This window comes from Lepidochelys olivacea (assembly GCF_965140295.1).
Source record: "Lepidochelys olivacea isolate rLepOli2 genome assembly, chromosome: 2".
Lineage (NCBI taxonomy): Eukaryota > Metazoa > Chordata > Testudines > Cheloniidae > Lepidochelys > Lepidochelys olivacea.
The window spans coordinates 109,469,654-109,483,592 of NC_140412.1; the positions used below are offsets into that span (position 1 = coordinate 109,469,654).

Below are 13,939 nucleotides of genomic sequence, written 5' to 3' on the forward strand. Positions count from 1 at the left end.
CAGCTAACATGGGATGGATGTGCGGAGGGGGCGGGGAGAGCGTGGGGGCCCTGGGCTGGGGGCAGGGCAGTGAGGAGTCACATGGAGGGTCACATGGGGAGGTCATGTGCTCCCCTCCCTCCCCCAATATCAGTAAGACATAGATTTTACTTACACTACTGGTTCCCAGAGAGTAGTTATCAGTGGCTCGCAGTCATGCTGGAAGGGCATAACCAGTGGGGTCCCACATGGATCCTGTTCTGTTCAATATCTTCATCAGTGATTTAGGTAATGGCATAGAGAGTACGCTTATAAAGTTTGCGACTGATATCAAGCTAGGAGGGGTTGCAAGTGCTTTGGAGGATAGGATTAAAATTAAAAATGATCTGGACAAACTGGAGAAATGGTCTGAAGTAAATAGGTTGAAATTCAGTAAGGACAAATGCAAAGTACTCCACTGAGAAGGAACAATCAGTTACACACATACAAAATCGGAAATGACTACCTAGGAAGGAGTACTGCAGAAAGGGATCTGGTGGAAGTGGACCACAAGCTAAATATGAGTCAACAATATAAAGCTGTTGCAAAAAAAGCAAACATCATTCTGGGATGTGTAAGCAGGAGTGTTGTAAGCAAGACACGAGAAGTCATTCTTCTGCTCTACTCCATGCTGATTAGGCCTCAGCTGGAGTATTGTGTCCAGTTCTGGGTGCCACATTTCAGAAAAGATGTGGACAAATTGGAGAAGATCCAGAGAAGAGTGACAAAAATGATTAAAGGTCTAGAAAACATGACCTATGAGGGAAGATTGAAAAAACTGGGTTTGTTTAGTGTGGAAAAGAGACGACTGAGAAGGGACATGATAACGGTTTTCAAGTACATAAAAGGTTGTTACAAGGAGGAGGGAGAAGAATTTTCTTCTTAACCTCTGAGGCTAGGATAAGAAGCAATGGACTTAATTTGCAGCAAGGGTGGTTTAGGTTGGACATTAGGAAAAACGTTCTGTCAGAGTGGTTAAGCACTGGAATAAATTGCCCAGGGAGGTTGTGGAAATCTCCATCATTGGAGATTTTTAAGAGCAGGTTAGACAAATACCTGTCAGGAATGGTCTAGATCAGGGATTGGCAACCTTTGGCAAGCGGCCCATCAGGGAAATCCGTTGGCGGGCCAGGACGGTTTGTTTACCTGCTGCGTCCACAGATTCGGCCGATCGCAGCTCCCACTGGCCGCGGTTCACCGTTCCAGGCCAATGGGGGCTGTGGGAAGCAGTGTGGGCATGCTAAAGATTTCCGATCCCTGATCTAGATAATATTTAGTTCTGCAGCAGACTGGACTAGATGACCTCTCGAGGTCCCTTCGAATCTTGTCCTATGATTCTATGATTTCCACTAACTGCAGATAACTGTGCCTGCTTGTGGATTCCCTTTGGATGTCAATGTCTGATGAGGATGAGGATAAAGCATATTCTTTGTGTATAAAATTATGACAGTGATATGGATATACATTTAGGGTTTAAAATACAATTGAATTCCAGAAATCTGAATCTACAGTATCTAAACCTCTCAGTCTACTGAACTGCCATCATAACTCCCTGGTCTATTGAAACCTGATTATGTGAACATAATCTTTTGAGTGGTTCAGATAATCGGAATTCTACTGTACCTTAGACACTTTTTTCAACACAATGAGTGTTTAGAAATCACAAACTTTTATATTGAGGCAACCAAAAGGCAAATAGTTAATCTTAACCATCAGGTCTGATTTTGAGTTGGGAGATTTTTGAATACTTAATTTGTAATGTAACTACCAGCACAGTCTGAAACAATACATTCCAGAATCTCTTGGAAAATTCATGGAGAAAAGTAATACTTGCTTATTTTAGCTAACGATATCACTGGAAAATAACATTTTCCCTACCTCAGGCAGAAATTGGATTGGAAGATGCAGGGACTGAGCTGAAGAAATTCAGCTGTTCCCTCTTTCATTACATCCAGTTAAATATGATGAAACATTTTAAACTAGCAAAAAGCTTTGTTTAGAGTAGTCATCTAGTTCGATGTAGGTTTTTTCTTTTCCAGAAATGTTTGTGTACTGACTGAGATATGTATGAAAGTTCTATATACCAGTCAAAATCTGGTAATAGCAATTGCCTATTAACATCAACCATAATTTATATAGCAATGGTGTCTGAAACTGTGTGGAGAGATTGCACTTTTGTAGCAAAAAGAAGCACTCTGCAATGGGGCTGGAAACTTGTCCTCTGTAACACTTGTCCTTTGTTAATACTGATTTACAATAAAACCTAGGAATGTTGTCTTAAGTCCAGACTTCTTCTGTATCATTAACACCATATATATCCATGATAAATAATGCTGTTAAAGTAATTATATATTTTCACGGTCACATACAACTTCCATGATGATTATTATTGTAATTACATTCATATGGGAAGGCAGTGTTGCCTGGTGTAGAGCAATGAACTGGGACTCATGAGACCTGAGTTCTGTTCTCTGTTCTGCCGCTGGCCTACTGGGTGACCCTGGGAAAGTCACATCCCCTCTGTGCCTCAGTTTCCCCATTTGGATAATGGTAATAATTATGCTTGTCTCCTTTATAAATCACTTTGAGAATTACTGATGAAAAGCTCCATATAAGAACTAGGTGGTAGTTTTATTCTGCCTAAAAATGTTTGCTAGACACAGTCCCCACTCCAAAGAGATTAAAACCAGATGAGCTGCAGCAAGGGTGATGGTATTTCATACTGAGGTATTATATATTCCAGAATGACACCCTTAGTATAGTGTACGCTGTACTGGTTGAGGTACCGTTTTTTGGATGAGACCTACAATAAGGTTCTGACTGCATTTGGTAATTCAAGGTTTCACAGCACTCTACTGTAGGGTTGTTAACTTTGCTGTTTTGGCCCAGTTTCTACCATGGATAATTATGTTCTGCCTACTTAAATTCCTCATGCAATTTTGGTGTTTATATGGCATTTTCCACTTTTTGTTCTAAACTGTTACAACAATACCTTTTGCCCCAGAGGTGGTTGCATTTCATTGACTAACTAAGTGCATTGGGATCCTTTGAGCTGAAAGACCTTATATAAGTGTAACATTATTATTATCAATCAATCAATCCAATAATCCATATAAAAATAAGAAGGAAGGATTTGCACTGTATTATGAAAAGGCATTCATCACTTTCTATATCTTTACGTTATAGCCCACTGATGATTATTACACAGAAGATCACAACTCTTGCATTCCAAGTGCACGATGGTAAGCTAACAAGCCTCCTGATATCCTAAAGGGAGTATTTCCATTCCAGTCCATTGTCTTTAGTGGAGTTACCCCAGGGATGAATTTAGTTCAGTGTGTTTTTCTCAAAGCACTGCCCTTCCTTGCTTGGAGAAACAGACAGATTTTGCTGCATTTTTCCTGATTCTAAACCTTCTTTTTATAATAAAGATGCTTTTATACCTCAGAGAAGATTACCTCCAGGGCATTGGAAATTACACTGGTTTGGAGTCCATGGGCCTAAGTCTGATCAAATTTAATATTTGTTTGACACCTGTGTAACTCCATAGACTTCCCTCAAGTTACTCTTGATTCTTGCTGATGTGAGATCAGAATCAGGCCCAATGACTTAATATGTTCAGTCCTGAATCTTTGCGAGATCAAGGCATGAGTTTAAGGACTTGTCTATACAAACAGTTAATTTGTGGCAAGTTGGGGTATGAATCTACCCTGTGCTAGCCTGCTGCAGACTAACTGTCTGCATAGTCCAGAAGTCTGCTTGAGCCTAATTTTTTGGCCTGACCCTGACCCAAACTGGGCCCATGCCTACCTGGCCCAAGTCTCTTTGACACTGCTAGTGTCACAAATGGCATCATTTTCCAGAAAGATGCCTGCCTCCAGTACAATAAAAGGCTCAAATGTTGCAATTGTAATTAGTGTTTTATTATTTATTATTTATTTATTTATTTCTATAGCAGTTGCATATGTGACTAGGGTTGCCAACTTTCTGATTGCAGAAAGCCGAATACCTTTGCCTTGCTCCTGCCCTGCCCCGAGGCCCTTCCCTGCCCCTTCTCCAAGGCTCCCCCCCACTCCCTCCTGCCTCCCTCCCTCACTCACTCTCCCTCAACCTTGCTCATTTTCACAAGACTGAGGCAAGGGGTTAGGGTGAGGGTTCTGGCTGGGGTGTGAGCTCTGGCATGGGGCTGGGGTTGAGGGGTGTGGTATGCAGAAGGGGTCTCCGGGCTGGGGATGAGGGGTTTGGGGTGCAGGAGGATGCCCCGGGCTGGGGCAGGAGGTTGGGATGTGGGAGGGGGTGCCGGGTGCAGGCTCTGGGAGAGAGTTTGGGTGTGCGAGGGGGCTCTGGGAGAGAGTTTGGGTGTGGGAGGGGGCTCAGGGCTGGGGCAGGGAATTGGGGTGCAGGAAGGGGTGAGGAATGTGGGCTCCAGGGAGCGCTTATCTTAGGCGGCTCCTGGAAGCAGCCAGCATGTCCCTGTGGGCCCTAGGCACAGGGATAGCCAAGCGCCTCTGCGTGCTGCCTTCGCCTGCATGCCCTGCTCATGCAGCTCCCATTGGCTGCAGTTCCTGGCCAATGGGAGCTGCAGAGCCAGCACTTGGGGCGGGGACAGCGCATGGAGCTTCCCTAGCCGGCCCTGCGCCTAGAGGCCGCATGGACATGCTGGTTGCTTCCGGGAGCCACACGGAGATAGGACAGGCAGGGAGCCTGCCTTAGCTCCGCTGCACTGCCTACCGGATTTTTAATGGCCTAGTCAGCCATGCTGACCAGACCCACCAGGGTCTCTTTTCGACTGGGCATTTCGTTGGAAAACCTGACGCCTGGCAACCTCACCTGGGGACTCCACGCAGAGATCTGAGCCCCACTGCGCTAAGCACTGTATAAACAAATAACACAGAGACAGTCTCTGCTTCAGGAGAGTAGTAATCTAGGATTTAGGTAATATCTAACAAGTGTAAATAGACACATGACGGGGGAGGACTTGGTAACAGCAGAGGTGGATGAATTTGAAATTAATCTTTTAAAAAGTCCTACAGATTAATTGTAGTGGTAAGTGCTTATTACCTTACAAGCTTTCATACTATTAAAAAGAACGGAGTACTTGTGGCACCTTAGAGATTAACAAATTTATTAGAGCATAAGCTTTCGTGGGCTACAGCCCAATTCGTCGGCTGCATAGAATGGAACATATAGTAAGAAGATATATACACAGAGAAGGTGGAAGTTGCCATACAAACTGTAAGAGGCTAATTAATTAAGATGAGCTATTATCAGCAGGAGAAAAAACCTTTTGTAGTGACAATCAAGATGGCCCATTTACACAGTTGACAAGAAGGTGTGAGGATACTTAACATGGGGAAGTAGATTGAATATGTGTAATGACCCAGCCACTCCCAGTCTCTATTCAAACCCAAGTTAATGGTATCTAATATGCATATTAATCCAAGCTCTGCAGTTTATCGTTGGAGTCTGTTTTTGAAGCTTTTCTGTTGCAAAATTGCCACCCTTAAGTCTTTTACTGAGTGGCCAGAGAGGTTGAAGTGTTCTCCTACCGGTTTTTGAATGTTATGATTCCTGATGTCAGATTTGTGTCCATTTATTCTTTTGTGTAGAGACTGTCCGATTTGGCCAATGTACATGGCAGAGGGGCATTGCTGGCACATGATGGCATATATCACATTGGTAGATGTGCAGGTGAACGAGCCCCTGATGGCATGGCTGATGAGATTAGGTCCTATGATGGTGTCACTTGAATAAAGCTTATGCTCTAGTAAATTCGTTAGTCTCTAAGGTGCCACTAGTACTACTGTTCTTTTTGCGGATACAGACTAACACAGCTGCTACTCTGAAACCTGTCATACTATTGGAGTGGATAAAATGGATGCAGTTTCCATTTTCAAGTAGTTGTGACTTTATCTGTAGAAAATACATACAACTCCCTTCCAAAGGAAACCAATCCCTGCCCCCAACCTCTCCAAAAATAGAAGGAAAAAAGAGGGTAAATATGCTGGTGCATCCATGATGGGTGTTCACTTAAATGTATCAGTGTTTGTTGTTAAATGCATGCTATGAAATATACAGGCTATACAATGTTACATAGTTAATGTTAACTTTTGCATTTGAGTGTTCAAAATAACATAATTAATGTTCTGTTAATCACACAGGGCTTTTACATAAGAAAGAGAGTTTAAGCACACTACTCAAGTGTCAAGTGTCTGTTTTACAATGGTGGGTATAGTCAGTGCCCAGGAGTTGAGTGTTTAGAGTGCAGTGCCCGGGCAGAAGGAAACTCAGTTGGAACTCTCGACTATAGTCGAGACCTGAGCAACTCCTTCTTTCCCATGCCAGCAGCCAGTTCCTCTCCCTTGGCCAGTCTTCTTGCTGTGAATTGCCCCTTTCCTCACACAGGAATAAGGAGGAAGCTTGTGGCAAAGGGGACCAGCATCTTCTGGGAACAGGGATTTCCTGGTACAGAGCTATAATAATAGTCACTGGGGATGTATGCTGGTGGATGGGTATTATGCAGCTCACTGCCTACTTGGAAAGCTGTTTCAATAGGTACAGAGAAGGTGAGATGGGGGAGAGCTCATGTTGAAGAGGAGAGAATGAGGAAGGGAGATGGATACAGAGGAGGAGGAGAGCCTTGTAGGGAGAGGGGGGAGGAACCTATCCTAAAGTACCCATTCTCAGTACTTCAGTGCAGTCTTCTGAGGATGAGCATGCTTGACTTAAAGGATGGAAAAATGAATAAAATTATTACTGTTGGTAACAATGAAACACAGGAAGGCCTGTGACTTTAAAATCTCCAAAAAGTGCCGACAGCATATAACCTCTGAGCTTGGGATACTTTTCTGCAGTTATTTTTGGAAGAGTCTAATTTGATTTTATTCTGTCATGCCTATTATTTATTCTTGCTAGGAATAGGCCGACGACCTGAGGACCTCACTGCTGAGCAAAATCGGCTTGCCGTAAAGTAAGAATTTACTTCTCCCACTCAGTGTGTCTTTAACCTCATCTAAGTAATAATGGTCTGTGGGGTTTTTAATTCCTCCCTGAGTCATTACCAGGAGTCAGATTTTCCCCAGTCATGTGCGACTTTTTTAAAAAAAATCATTGTTAATGTAGGTACTGCCTGCAATCCACCCAGTGCCAAAGGTGGATACTGTAATACTTATTAAGGTAATTCTTGTTCTGAAGTTAGCGTCCCAACCATCCACACATGAGTTCTTCATTTCCCCCTGACTGAACCATACACCAAGAGAGCCCTCGTTTCCCCAAGGCTGGGTTTAGACCCTGTTTCAGCAAAGTACTTAAGCACATGCTTAAATCCCATTAACTTTAATGGGTACCTATAGTTCAGCAACTGCTTATGTGTTTTGCTGAACCAGGTCCTTTAATAAAGCTGTGCTCTTTGGATCTTCAGGTTTTCGTCTACCTTTTCACTGTGGTCTGCTATTTTTCACATTAGAATACTTCTTCCCCCCGCCCCTCATCAATAACTACATCAAAGCACTAATCCATGTTAAAACTGCAAGGCTGAAGTTTGCCCCTGACACTTCAAATATTGCTGTTTTTTTTAAAAAAAACCCTCTATCAGCAGTTTCTGGACACTGATGCATGTTTCTCCTCCAACTCTTAATCTTCCAAGTACAAACTTTGATACTACTTTGATACTGTTTACCAAAAGACAACTGATGCTGCTTATCTATTACAAGCATTCCCCCCCACCCAATCTTGTTTTAATTCCACTCTAATTATGGAATGAAAGTTAAATCTTTTTTGAATAGGCTGAAAGTTACAGCAGTCACTAACTTTGATCCTCGAGCTTAATACATTTGAAACTTTGCTTAGAGGCAAAATAATTAGTTCCTCAGTTTTCAAGGTTTAACTGTGAGCCATTGGAAAATTTACCTAATTATTAGATGATGGAACTATGATTGTCATCTCTTGAGAAACTAAAGTTTGTAGAGAGGTTTATATAACATTTCTACAGAGACCCATTGCTTTGTGTCTCCATTTATCATTTAGTACACAGCTGGCTGTAAAAATGTAGAGTACTCATGATTGAGGTTCTGTTGTATGTAAAATTTTAAATACACTCGATAGAACTGGCTAAATAGTATGTTACACTGTGTAATTCCAAAACTTATCAAAAGTACTCATGAAACTTTTTGCTATATTTTACCTTGTTTTGTTTTGTGTGTGGATGTTTTGACAGAATAAGACCTTCCTTACTGGAGTATTTGAGCTATCTCCTCAATTTTATGAGTGTCATAGCTGGACCTTGCAGCAATTACAAGGACTATATAGCCTTCATTGAAGGGAGGCATGTGCATATGAAACTTTTAGAAGTGAACTGGAAGCAAAAGGGTTATGACAGACTTCCTGATCCTTCTCCAACTGTAAGTTGTGAAAAGCCAAGTATTTATTGCAAAGGGCTAGAGAATACTGCTTTGCATGTCTGACTCCTATAAAGGCACCTGGTTTAAAACCAAACAAGGAAAACTGCTTGGGGTATTGTGCCAGCAAATATATCTGTTTTCTGCTGTTTGTGTTGATAACAAAGCTAGGGGGGAGGGAGTTGGCATCATCCCTTTGTTCAGAAGAGTACATAGTGGCTCATTGGTTGGTGAACACCATATGTGTAAGTCTCTCCGTTCACAGTAGGAACATACTGTAGATTCTGATTATTATGAATTGTAATTCAGATTTAGACAAAAGAGAGAGAACATTTTACAAAAGAGAAAAGCTGAAAAAACTATTGTACTGTAGAGGACATGCTAGATGCAGGAATCATAATTGATTAAATACTGTAAGTTGCCCAGATGCATTTCAAGGAAACTTGGTGACTGTCTTAAGGTATCTTTGAAGCTATCTTTTAAGTCTGAAAAAGATAAATCCATTGCAAGGACTTTATCATTTTTGTTTTGTATTATTAAATATTAACTTGATACTCCCACAAGTGGCATTCATGTATTGCAGAAAAATGCATGGGCCAGATTCCTCTGTTACATTGGAGTGACTCTGGATTTATACCTTTGTAACTGACTGAGAGCAGAATTTGGTTCTGCATATTCTCTTTGTAATGTGGAATATGTATGTATACAGGGCCTCATCCTGATCTCTCACTGGTGTAATCTGCTGACAGTGTAAGTTAAGTCAGAATCAGGCCCACATTGTGTCACTTGCATAAATTATATATATATGCAGGATAGACAAATTAGTATTTTTCTTTAAAAAGTTAAGCTTTAAAATGACATTAAACATTAAAGTTTTTCTGTGTATATTCAGTGCATGTGAAAAAAAATATTTAGGAGCTAAAAGTGAGTTAGTTACATCAGTGTTTAAATAATAAATGGTATATTTTTTATGCTCCTGATATCTGGAGTCTACTCTTATGGATTCACCTGTTTGCAATATGAACGTATGAGTGAATCTGTTTACTCACGATGGATATGTGAAAGCCAGTTACAAAGCATTCACATAGCTTACACCTATAATTATGATTTCTGGAGTGCTAGGGCACTAACTACACATTTTTAAAATATATATTTGTTAGGTTAGGTGCAGGACAGTATCTGTCTAAGTCATTTTGAGAGGCACTTTCAGACACCTTGATGGATGTGATGGAAGAACCTAGATCTATAACAGTCTGATTGTACTGGAAATCAGAATATTTGGTGCTTCCAGCAGGAATCCAGTAATCAGTTCCTGTGCTTAACTGCACAGATGGGGAAACTCTCTGTTTCCCATCTTACTTCTGTGTTCTCCTCAGGGCACATCCAGCAGTTCATGTGTGGTGCTTAGGTGAAGGACCATGGCCCATTTTGGTTCTGAATAATTATTTAATTTCTATTTGTAAGATTAATTAGGAAAATATATCAGCTGATTCATTATACAAGCTGGTCCTTGTTACAAATTAATTATGAGGAAAAAGAAGCTATAATTAGCTGTTACCAGTCTTATTGGGTCTTTAGTCAATTTATTTTTGTAAGTGGGAAGCATTATTTTGCTTTAGTCTATTCTGATAAATGATCACATCAATGTTTTATTATTCATTATGCTTTTCAGGGGGCTGTGATATACAAACTGTGTATCACATTTGTATCTCTCCTTTTGTTCTTGACACTTACCAAGACCTATCCTGTTACATACATTGTTGATAGCCAGTTTATCAATAATACATCCTTCTTGTCAAGACTTGGCTACCTGTATATCGTTATGCAAGCATCGAAGCCAAAATATTACTTTGCATGGACATTAGGTAAGGATGACTAAATGGCTTATTTTGTGTCCAGATAAATTTAATACATAAACAGTGGGGTGTATGAAATTGTCATAAAACAATTACTTTTTTTTTTAATTTTGGGCCCAATCCTGCAATTTCCACAGCACCCCTGCATGTGAGCAGAGCCCCACTGAAACCAGTGTGGGTGCACAGTCCGTCTGTGCCCTGCTAGTTGCACAAGGAAAGAGATTTGGGGTGCTGTGGGTATATTGACTATAAATCTCAAAAGGACACTGTCAAATAGTGTAGGCCAGAAGTTTGATCTACTTTAAAACTGTTGTCAGTTGGCAGCAAATGTCCCTCCTCCCCCGTACCTGGGGGCAGATCTTCAGCTGATGTCAATTATTATAACTCCATTGAACTCAGTGAGGAGGATGTGACCTCTGGAATCTAGATGTGTAATATCATTGATGTGAGTATGGGTGTGTGTATGTAACACCTCGCCCTTACACTTGCACCGTGTTAATTGTACCTAAATTACTTTTATTGGTATTCTTAATACTTTAAGAAGAAAAGATTGTATCCTTTGTGCCCTGATTGTATTCCCTGGCCCCAGTCCTGTACTTTTGTGGGGCAGATGGGGGCTTATGGAGCCTGTGATCACCCTAGTAGTTACAAGGCCGTTGTAGATGTGAACCAGCCTATCCAAAGCTGGGAATCTCTGTCCAACCATGCTTATGGACTTGTCTGTAACTAGAAAGTTGTCCCGCTTTAATTATACTAGGGAATATGCTATGCCAGCATAAGGCGCCTTATACCAGTATAGCTGCACCCATATTACTGGTATGACTATATTGGTAAAAAAAAAAAATCACACCCCTAACTGCCAATTATACTGGTACAAAATCTGTAGTGGTCCTAGTCACATTCAGTCCCCATCTCCTGTGGATGACAATCCTACACACTTACTTGCAAGGGAGAAAGGGAAGCAGGGTGTGGGCGGAGATAAGGATGGTCAGGATTGGGTGAATTGACCCCTAACCCTGCCCTCCCCATTCACTTGGGTACAGAGCAGCCATAAGGCAGAAAAAGAGTCTGGTCCGCTATACTGAAGAGAGAGCTCTCCTGCATGGGACGAGGAGTAGCACTGTCAGCTGCTCAGGTGTAAAACTTCCTGGCTAATCAGTCTTGTAAAATTCTTCTCATCCACTCACCTGTTTATTTTTAACACAGTACTGTACTGTATTAGCTTTTTTCTTTTTCTTTTTCTTTTTTCTGCTGCCTGATTGTGTACTTCTAGTTCCAAATGAAGTGTGTGGTTGACCAGTCAGTTAGTAACTCTGGTGTTCGTAACTCTGACTTGTTCTACTTGTAACAGTTTTGCAAGGCTATATTCAATATATTTCTTCCAGTTTTGTCTTTATTGAGAGAAAATTCCGCAAAGAGGAAAATATCAGGTGACACTGAGAGAAGGAAATAATAGGGACAAACAATAGGTGCGAGACAGTATCTGAATACACTTACAAACCTTGAGCTACTCTAAACATACAAGGCTTTTAAGAAACTCTCTGTGTTACTTAGTAACACCTTAAGTTGTTGAATTGGAGAATATTTAATACAATTTAATTTCCAACAATTAGGGTGAGGAAGATTGATCCTGTAGGTCAGGCATTGGACTTGGACTCAGGAGGACTCTGTTCCCAGCTCTGCTTGAGACTTCTTGTATAAACTTGAGCAAGTCACTCATGATTATTCAGAAGGTTGAGACCCATTGTCTGCATGTGTTTGTGCACACCAGTTATTACTATAAATTGGGCATTTGCTTGCCCTAGTGCATATTTACAGCAATTTGTGCAGCCAAAGAATTTGTGCAGACCTTGGGCTTCAGCCTTTTAAAATCAAGCACTTATTACTGTGGCTAAGTTTCCTTATATGTAAAAGTGGGGATCATATGCCTGTCCACCTCACACCAGTGTTTGGAGGCTAAATTAAGTGAAGTGAAGCTCACTGAGATGCTCAGATGGAAAGAACTTTATAAGTGTAAAGCATCCTTACTATTTCACTACTATACTGGTTCCTCCCTCCACCCCCCCCCCCACTTTACTCTTGGATGATGAAAATAGACCATTTGTTCTTGCTTGTTCTTTTACAACCTTATTCCAGTGCTACCCTACTGAAGTGCAAACACAGCTAGGGAGTGTTTGAAACCAAACCATATTTCCAATGATATTTTAAAAGGAAATAAAAAAACAGCTCTATTAAATTTTATGTAAACTGCCCACAGAAGAACCCCCCTCCCAATTCACGCACCTAAAATTGTTTCCTTTAACAAAACCTAAATTTTGGTTCTAACCCACAGACTACTTCCTTCTATTAAATGACATTAGCCTTTAGGGCTATTGGGCAGATCCCAGGCAGAGTAAAAGCAAAGGGGTTTTCTGACTGTTCACCAAAGAAAAGTAGCCTGTGTTGCAAAATATTACAATAATCCTCATATCCCCATGCAGCAATGCAAACACCATTATACTGAGATCACTCTCTACCAACTCTTCTAATGTATCGATAGTTAAACCTGTTCTGACCATTCTTACTGAGTGAGAATGTGAAACAAGTGTTCTTATTTTCCCCCTGAAAAATGGATACCATCTTTCTCTGTGGTTGGATAGAAACAACAGCATTGACTGGAACAACAGCTCCCAAGTGGGACTGATATCAGTCAGTGGGTTTCAGTCTTCACATCTAGTGGGCCACAGGAAGAGCACAGACAAGTCCTTTCAGTGTTGCTGCTAGGTATATATATGGAAATGAGGCAGGACACACACAAAGGAAGCATAGGATGGATAATGGTGTGGGGAGAGGGAGGGATGAAATCTTAGGAGAAGATAGGGGGATCTAAAACACTTCTGCAAGGAAAGGGAGAATCAAACATTCCCAGAAGGGAGCAGGCTGGAGAGGCCTATAGAAAAGAAAGTAGTAAATGGCTTGGATTTTAGGGTGGGGAATGTGTTTCTTAAATAATAACTTCCAAAAGTAACTTCCAAAAATAACTTCAGACTGACACTCTGTTGCCCGCACCCCCACATATACTTTTCTTTTCTTTAATCTTCTTCATTTGTGTGTCAGAGGCGATCCCTTGGCAGGCTATACTGAAATGAAAGGGTGAGAAAGACTGTGTTTGCTGAATAGAGAAGATCACCAAAAGCTTCCTTATATGTAAAAGTGGGGATCATATTCCTGTCCACCTCACACCAGTGTTTGGAGGCTGCTACACAGAGGCACAAATACCTGGACATGGAAGAGGAGCATCATGGAAGGGGCTAGAAAAGGGACTGTGAGCATTCAGACTAGAGCTGTGATAAAGTGCAGGAAAATAATAAGTGGAAGAAAATAGTTGGGATTGGTATATGTGGAATAGAAACGGCTTTGGGATAATAAATAATTCAGAGAAATAATTTATTTTAGTTGGATATAGATTTAGATTATTAGAAAACTGGAAAAATGTGGGTAGTAAACTAGAAACACATTATTAGAGAGAAAAACTGCCTTTGGATTTATGACGTGACTTAATCTTGGAGACTGCGGAAAAATCTTGTAAGTGAGTTTTGGGAAAGCATGCTCTGTCTAGTGGTGAGCGAGGCTTCTATTATCTATGTTGCAGATCCAAGCAACAAAATGGCATGATTCCTCCCCACCCTT

The 13,939-nt window shown here is 41.1% G+C and overlaps 1 protein-coding gene across 1 annotated transcript in view; it reads left to right on the plus strand.

Moving 5' to 3' along the window:
- The window catches only part of MBOAT1 (membrane bound glycerophospholipid O-acyltransferase 1), a 90,845-nt gene that overhangs the window by 58,469 nt on the left and 18,437 nt on the right, over window positions 1–13,939 (plus strand). The window contains exons 5-8 of the mRNA XM_084620976.1: window positions 3,205–3,260; window positions 6,934–6,988; window positions 8,234–8,417; window positions 10,087–10,279. Coding sequence (XP_084477102.1) covers window positions 3,205–3,260; window positions 6,934–6,988; window positions 8,234–8,417; window positions 10,087–10,279 — 488 coding nt within the window. The remainder of the gene's footprint in view (window positions 1–3,204; window positions 3,261–6,933; window positions 6,989–8,233; window positions 8,418–10,086; window positions 10,280–13,939) is intronic.